Source organism: Bombina bombina, chromosome 1 (assembly GCF_027579735.1).
Source record: "Bombina bombina isolate aBomBom1 chromosome 1, aBomBom1.pri, whole genome shotgun sequence".
In the NCBI taxonomy this organism is placed as follows: Eukaryota; Metazoa; Chordata; class Amphibia; order Anura; family Bombinatoridae; genus Bombina; species Bombina bombina.
Genome location: NC_069499.1, coordinates 1,494,007,898 through 1,494,016,155, shown reverse-complemented (window position 1 = coordinate 1,494,016,155; position 8,258 = coordinate 1,494,007,898). Strand labels below are relative to the sequence as shown.

The 8,258-nt window shown below is 38.5% G+C and overlaps 1 protein-coding gene across 2 annotated transcripts in view; it reads right to left on the bottom strand.

Annotated features, from left to right (window-relative positions):
- Window positions 1–2,019: 2,019 nt before the first annotated feature.
- The window catches only part of RNF135 (ring finger protein 135), a 71,581-nt gene continuing 65,342 nt past the window's right edge, over window positions 2,020–8,258 (bottom strand). For both annotated transcript variants that reach the window (XM_053707467.1, XM_053707461.1), the window contains one exon: window positions 2,020–6,996. In XM_053707467.1, the coding sequence (XP_053563442.1) occupies window positions 6,476–6,996 (521 nt within the window). In that variant the 3' untranslated portion in view covers window positions 2,020–6,475. The remainder of the gene's footprint in view (window positions 6,997–8,258) is intronic.

Here is an 8,258-nt window from a genome sequence, read left to right as displayed (position 1 = left end):
TGTAGTATAGTGTGGGTGTTTGGTGACAGTATACCAATAAAGCTGGTAAAAAGCCAAAGAGCAGCGAGATCGAGGACTGTTAGTTAACAACAATCCGCTGCTCATTGCCCCCGTACTTGGTGCGCGGCTTTTTGACAGCTTTTTTGGTAACTTTGGAGAGTGTATTCAGGTCCGCGGCGGCGATGTTAGGCGAGTGTATTGGTGCCGTCGAATGCAAGTAAGTTGACGGCTTGATAAATAGGCCCCACTGTTCTCTTTACAGAGGGTGACTCATAACATAGCCAAGTATGTACTCTAAGGCTTTCTTTACTGGGCATTACAGCATATTACATACAAGGGGACTTGTTCTATGTAGATTCCTATGTGGACAGCTTAAACTAAGGTGTATGTCTTGCACATTTCTTCACCCCCCGTAGTAAAAGTACCATAGCCTTATTAGCCTTTTTAAGACAGACTGATTCCTTAGTTCCAGCAGGGGCAATAAAAGCAATATCCTTTTTAGATAAGGAAGCTCAGAAGCTGTTAATGGTTTCACTCTAGGGCTTTCTTCACTGGGCAGTACAGGACCTTTCATGGGAGGGGGCTTAATCTAAGAAGGCTGCTTAGGATTTACACAGGCAAGCATTAGTTAAGACATATAACCTTCGTATTTCTTCACCCCTCCCACCCACAATAAAGACAAAGTGTCCCAGACTTATTAGCCCCTTAGAGCCAGATGAGTCCTTACTTGCTATATTTCTATTTTATTAAAGCTTGAATATGGCAGTTAGCCAAACAGGAGTCTATGGCCAATAGACAGGGCCAATAGACAGGGCCAATGTATAGAGTTACCGGACCAGACCATGGATAGGCCTGTGGGGCGCCACAACCCAGTCGGCCTAATACTGAGACTCAGGCAGTAAGCGTGCCAAGAGAAGGCGGCAATGCGGCAGCAGGAAGTATCCCGATGGAGGTCAGGCTAAACTGCGCTGGCAGAGACTGTCCTGCTGAAGGAGCTCTTCTGACCCACGGCACCTGTAGAGAAGTACTCCGTGTCCGTGCTCTTACTCCACTATGCTGCTGCAGATGGTGCAGAAAATGTCACATCCGGTGATGTCGTATCCGGGTGTGTTTTGTAATAAATAAATGTAGATAGAAAAAGCTGAAAGCACTTTAGGGCAATTCCCTACAAAAGGCCCTTTTAAGGGCCATTGTAAATTGTTTTAGTGTTAGTTTTTGTTTTGTTTTTGGGTGGGTTTTTTATTTTATGGGGCATGTAGATTAGTGTTAGGTATAATTTTAGATACTGTAGTTCATTATTTTATGTAAATTAGATTTTTTTTATTGTAACTTAGGGGGTTTAGTTTAGAGGGGGGATTAGTTTAGAGGGGGGTTAGTTTAGAGGGGCGGTTAGGTGTTAAGGTAGAGTAAGGTTACATTGTGGTTGGGGTTGTAGTGGTTTAGGTTTATTTTTTTGTAACTTAGATTTTTTATTGTAACTTAGGAGGTTTAGTTTAGAGGGGGGTTATGTGTTAGGTTAGTTTGTGTTTGGAGTATGTGGCAGTATAGGAGGTAATCGTTTAGTACAAAAAACAAATGTACAGAAAGTGTAAGATGGAAAAATACACAATGCTCTGTTACAAATGGACTGAGAACCAATACTCTCCTTTAGTTTGGACTGCTGCCTTCTTTCAGTCTCTCCCCAAGGACTGTGATACGATAGAAATACAATGGTAGATGGTGCTGGTCTTTTGGAATTCTAATCCCTCTGATAATAAAGAGAGAAGGGCTTGATGTGTATGTAAAAGCCAATTAAAAAAGGTGCAAAATACTCACTCCATAAGTTGTATATTGTCTGCTTCTTTGGAGTGTCTCACTCAGATAATCAGTGCTGTTTATCCCAAGGGATTCAATAAAACTGAGAGTAGACTAGAAACTCCAATGAGAAGTATGCATAGATGTTATAATAAAATAAATAGTAACTTACTCCATCAGAATAAGATTTCCGGCCGTCACAGCAAAAAAAGGAAGGTATTCCAGTAAAGATAAAAAAGGGTTTATTTTCTCTACGCGTTTCAACGTCTAAGGAACGTCTTTTTCAAGAGCTGGTATAAAATCAGTTAAAACAGGTGAAATGTTTGTGTGCTGTGACCTTCCAGGCCGGTTTAAATACAGATATCTGATGTTCCAATTTCCTGTCAAAAACAGGAAGTTGGACTCACAATAAAATGGATTTGTAATATTATTCAAGAGAACATAATATCCGATTTATATTCATGCCCAACCAAAACTTATCTCAAAGCAAAGTTATAATTTAAATTTCAACATATGCCACGTTTATATTTATTTTTTTTATCTAAAAACAGGTAGTTCGGCATGAATATCAATATCTACCAATGAAAATTGGCCTTGCTACGTGATAGCCGAAAAGTTCATTGTAAGCAGTCCTCAATCGAGTAGTTTAAAGTCAGAAGTTCCATTTCAGGTCCACTTTGTATCACATGCTTCCGTCGTCCTATTAGGCGTAGGTTACCGTCCACTGTAGTAAATGATCCATGATTGGATAGAGTTCCGTTTTGTTGTTCTGTTATTGGTTCTTCTAAAAGGAGAGGGTAATCCCGATTGACGTGTATGTTTCGTAGGCTAAGTGACCCGATTTAACAAACCTTCTGTAGAGTAAAATAAACAGGTGAACAGCAAATGTTCTTAATCGACATGGTATGCATATTAGAGTACAACATTAAAGTACAACATTTTCAAGATGCCAGCAAGTTCATAGTAAAGAACATAACATTTTACATTTAAAATCGAACAGTTATATTGTACGTACAAACACGGTCTCCCTCATATCACATATGTAGTTACTAGAGATGCTAGTTAGCTGCCAATGCATGGTATAATGTTTTTGCATTGAATAAAATAAAATAAAACATATTCATACAGGTATGATCTAATAAACCAGTGCTGAGTCAAATTTTTTTCCGTGAATCGTTACTATATATAAACCTTGCTATTTAGCCATATATAGAGAAAATCTAAAGTTTTTATGAAGACGGTTTCTTTATGTAATTATAGTACAATTTAACATTTCCATTTAATTTGACAAAATTTACTATCTATAAGTTTGCACGATGTTCCTCATATATTTAAATATTATTAAAAGGACAATATATTGACCAATGTAATTTCTACCAATATAGTGATAATTGGAAATGAACCTTTTTCTAATACCTTACAAAAGAATAATCAAAGTAATATTTCTATTCTACTCTCAACTTTATTGAATCCCTTGGGATAAACAGCACTGATTATCTGAGTGAGACACTCCAAACAAGCAGACAATATACAACTTATGGAGTGAGTATATTGCACCTTTTTTAATTGGCTTTTACATACACATCAAGCCCTTCTCTCTTTATTATCAGAGTTAATAGTTTAGTACTTGCAGTGGGTATGTTGCAGTAGAGGGGTTAATTGGATAGTAATTGTGGTGGGTATGTGGCGTATCGGGGTTAATAGGATAGTACGTGCGGTGGGTATGTGGCGGTATAGGTGTTAATAAGATAGTACTTGTGGTGGGTATGTGGCATTATAGGTGTTACTAGGATAGTACTTGCGGTGGGTATGTGGAGGTATAGGGATTAATTGAATAGTACTTGCAGTGGGCTAGTGGCGGTATAGGGGTTAATAGTATAGTACTTCAGGTGGGTATATGGCGGTATAGGGGTTAATATGATAGTACTTACGGTGGGCTAGTGGCGGTATAGGGGTTAACAGGATAGTATTTGCGGTGGGTATGTGGAGGTATAGGGGTTAATAGGATAGTACTTGCAGTGGGTATGTGGCAGTATAGGGGTTAATAGGATAGATATTTGCAGTGGGTATGTGGTGGTTTAGATCATTATTAGTGTAGTGTTAGTTTGCAATAGTGGGGTACTTCAGTTTAGGGGTATTAGGATTAGTGGTTAGGTACGGCAGTTCAATTTCAAAGGATCCTTTTACTATGCATCACCAATATGGTCTGCGATGTTGGGTGTTATCTATAGCCAGTGTTGCCGACCAATGGCATGTATAGTAAACGCCTCTCGGCGATACCCATATGTCGGGAGCTTGGAATATTTCTTCAGGCTCGCTCAACATATCGGTGGATACTTTCGATCATCAGGCCCATAGAGAGCAGTCCCACCCTAAGATAAACTAAGATAAGTTTCTAAATATATAATGTAGCCAATGGTTACCTGCAAAACGGTTTCTGTTTTAACCCCCCATTACCCCTTTAATTCAGGCATAGTTTTGTTTGGAAGGTGCTATCCAGGCCATAACTTTAGCAGAATGCACTTGTGCACGTGCACGGTAGGGGGCAGAATCCTATGACACCTGACTAAAGCAGTGCACAGTATAATGCTGAAGCTTTTACAAAGCATGTGACATTATCCCCATGGAAACGAGCAAGCCTCTTGGTAACAAATCCCCTTACTTGCATAAGTATTTATCCTCACGTGCACATTTATGTTACATGATACCACAAGGTTTGGAGTAGGACACCGATAATGGGGCTGGAGCAGGCTACATTTGGCAACACTAAAGTGTAAGTAATTTTGCAGATTTTTGGAAATTTTATTAAAATACTTATAAGCGTTTTTTTACACTTTTTTTTCACACACTGTTTTACCTAAGTTGACCCTTTTATAATATGCACATAACTCAAATGTGTTATGGCACTTAAAGGGATACTATACCCAAAAATTTTAGAATGCAAATTTAAAAAACAATCCAATTTCCTTATATTATTTATTTTGCTTCATTTTTTAGATATCCTTAGTTGAAGAAAAAGCAATGCACATGGGTGAGCCAATCACATGAGGCTTCTAAGTGCAGCAACCAATCAGCAGCTACTGAGCCTATCTAGATATGCTTTTCAGCAAAGAATATCAAGAGAATAAAACAAATTAGATAATAGGAGTAAATTAAAAAGTTGTTTAAAATTGCATGCTCTTTCTATAGCATGAACAAAAAAAAATGGGTTTCATGTCCCTTTAAGGGCTTTTAAAGGGCTGGACTTCACACTGATTGGATGTTAATTGGAATTACTTTAAGCATGGATTTAGCCCTTTTCACTGATAGATTTAAAAAAAAAAAAGTACACATATACTTTTTTAATGGCAAAGATTACATATATGGCATTTCATTAGCTAAAGTTTACCATCACTTTAAACACACCATTATACAAGAAGGCACTCGCCAGTCTTTATACTCTCTGGCCTCTATTTAACAAGGTCTGGCGGACCTGATCCGACAGTGCAGATTAGGTCTGCCAGACCTCGCTGAATACGGCGAGCAATACGCTCTCCGTATTCAGGATTGCACAAGCAGCTCACAAGAGCTGCTGGTGCAACGCCGCCCCCTGCAGACTCGCGGCCAATGGGCCGCCAGCAGGGGGTATCAATCAACCCGATCGTACTCGATCGGGTTGATTTCCGGCGATGTCTGTCCGCCTGCTCAGAGCAAGCGGACAGGTTATTGAGCAGTGGTCTTTGTGACCGCTGCTTCATAACTGCTGTTTCTGGCGAGCCTGCAGGCTCGCCAGAAACACGGGGCATCAAGCTCCATACGGAGCTTGATAGATATGCCCCTCTGTTCGTTTGCAGCCCACTGTTAGTATTGTAACATCATACACATGCATTTAATATTTGAATTGAAACATTTGTGAAATACATGTGTAATAGCAATAGTTATTCTAGTAAAACCTATAGCTGTTAAAATGACAGCTTTGATTGTAAATCTGAGCTTATATACAGTAAGAGCTATCACTGTGACAGTTATAATTTTTTCTAGAACCATTTTTGCTACTATATGTGTATTAAAATGCATTCATGTGCAGTTCAGTTTTATTTGTATGTTCCGTTAACCTTTTTCAATCAACAAAAATATTTTTTAAGATGTTTAAAGGGACAGTCTACTTCAGAATTTTAATTGTTTAAAAAGATAAAGAATCCCTTTATTACCCATTCCCCAGTTTTGCAAAACGAACATGGTTATATTATTACACTTTTTATCTCTGTGATTACCTTGTTTATAAGCCTCTGCAGACTGCCCCATGATTTCAGTACTTTTGACAGACTTGCATTTTAGCCAATCAATGCCCTCTCATAAGTAACTCCACAGTTGTGAGCACAATGTTATCTATATGGCACATATGAACTACCCCCCCCCCCCCAAGCTGTGAAAAACTGTCAAATCCATCGAGATTAAAGACGGCCTTCAAGGGCTTAGAAATTAACATATGAGCCTACCTAGGTTTAGCTTTCAACTAAGAATGCCAAGAGAACAAAGCAAATTTGATGATAAAAGTGAATTGGAAAGTTGTTTAAAATTGCATGCCCTATCTGAATCCTGAAAATTTAATTTTGACTAGACTGTGCCTATAATTGCTGCTTTTTAATGTTCATGATAGATTTTTTTATGGAACATCCCTTTAACTTGACATCTACTTAAGTTAAAAATGTATTATACTTAATGAATTTCCTTTCTTAATGCCAGATAACCAAATCGCTGGAAAGAGTAAATAATTCAACGGGAGTTTGTAAGTGTGCAAAAGTGTCTGAACTTCTTCTACAATTGAATAAAATGAGAGTAATCTTTCATCACCATCCAGCAGCACCCCTACAACATCTGGTTTTGGCTGGCGGATTTTGATGTTGTCTTTGTTATGCCAAGCCACAAATCGGTCGGAGTTCCATTCTATACACCAGGACAAATTGTTTCTGCCAAGTTGATCCCCCTGGCTGATCTCTGAAGAAGCAACTCCGACTGCCCCTACGTTGCTCTCCTTGGTGCTGATTTCCCAGTAATGGAATCCAGTAGAGAAACCCTGAGAGCCCAGGGCTTGGCAGTTGGTGAATCTTCTTGGTTGTTTGGGGTACTGATTGTTATCACTCACTGTGACAGTCTTCAGGTCTCTGGAATAAGATAGCCTGCAACTAATAGTTTCTTCATCAAAAAACACATTGCGTGCCCCTGAAATTAGAAAAGTGACAATTAAAATATTTATTATTTATCAAGCCAAGTCTATCAAAGATTAAAATATGATTACTATAAGTTTTGAGATATAAAAACACTGTTTATTTTTACCAAAACATATTAAGGGGTAGATTTACCAATGTCTGACCGACATCGCGGAATGTCGACAGCATATGCTGTCGGCATTTATCATTGCACAAGCAGTTTACCAGAACTTCTTGTGCAATGCCGCCCCCTGCAGATTTGTGGCCAATTGGCTGCTAGCAGGGGGTGTCAATCAGCCTGATCGTATAGGATCGGGCAGATTGAAGACCGCAGCCTCAGAGACAGCCGACAAGTTATGGAGCAGCGGTCTTTAGACTGCTGCTTCATAACTGCTGTTTCTGGCGAGCCATTCGGCCCTTGTTAAATCGACCCATAAATGTTTATAATTTGTGCAGATGACTCTTCCCACTCATTTATAAAAGTCACATTATTATTATCATAATGTATTTATTTTTAAATTTAGAAAAATTGATTTACAATTTCCATTAACTGGCTTCCTCTATTAAGCAACACACCTTTAAATGTTGTCCCTATTAGTCTGAAAACAAGGTATACTTTGTTATTAGTTGTGCACAAAGATGCCTTTCCGTAAATTAAAATTTGTAAATAAAAAACAAGATGCCATTCTTTTAAAAATGATTCGTTTTTAAAGAATCTCTCTTTCCGTATCCCACCATGGTGCCGAGTTACTTTAAAGAGATAGTAGACACCTTGTAATTTCAAGACATGTCTGTTGTGTTGCTGTAGAATAACATACCAGCCTAGTCTAACAATTCTTAACATCATTTTCATGGCAATTGTTTTTCAACCCATCATTTACCTAATTTGGAGGAGACAATCTATGTTTTAGACTGCAGACAACAAGGCTAGCATTAGTAATAATGTTAGTATAAAGTAAGTATATTGTTTTGCAGTTGTTATCAGCTAAAGCCAATTATGAAACAGGGTTAGCCTTGAGATGTCAGCAGGGTGTCATGATTCAGATAGATCATACAGTTTAAAAACAACTTTCCAATTTACTTCTATAATCAAATTTTCTTTGTTCTTGCGGTATACTTTGTTGAATGAGTGGCAGTGTAATACTGGGAGCTAGCTGAACACATCAGATAAGCCAATGACAAGAAGCATATATGTGCAGCCACCCAATCACCTCCCAGTAGTGCTTTGCTGCTCCTGAACCTAACTAGGTATTCTTTTAGGCAAAGGGTAGCAAG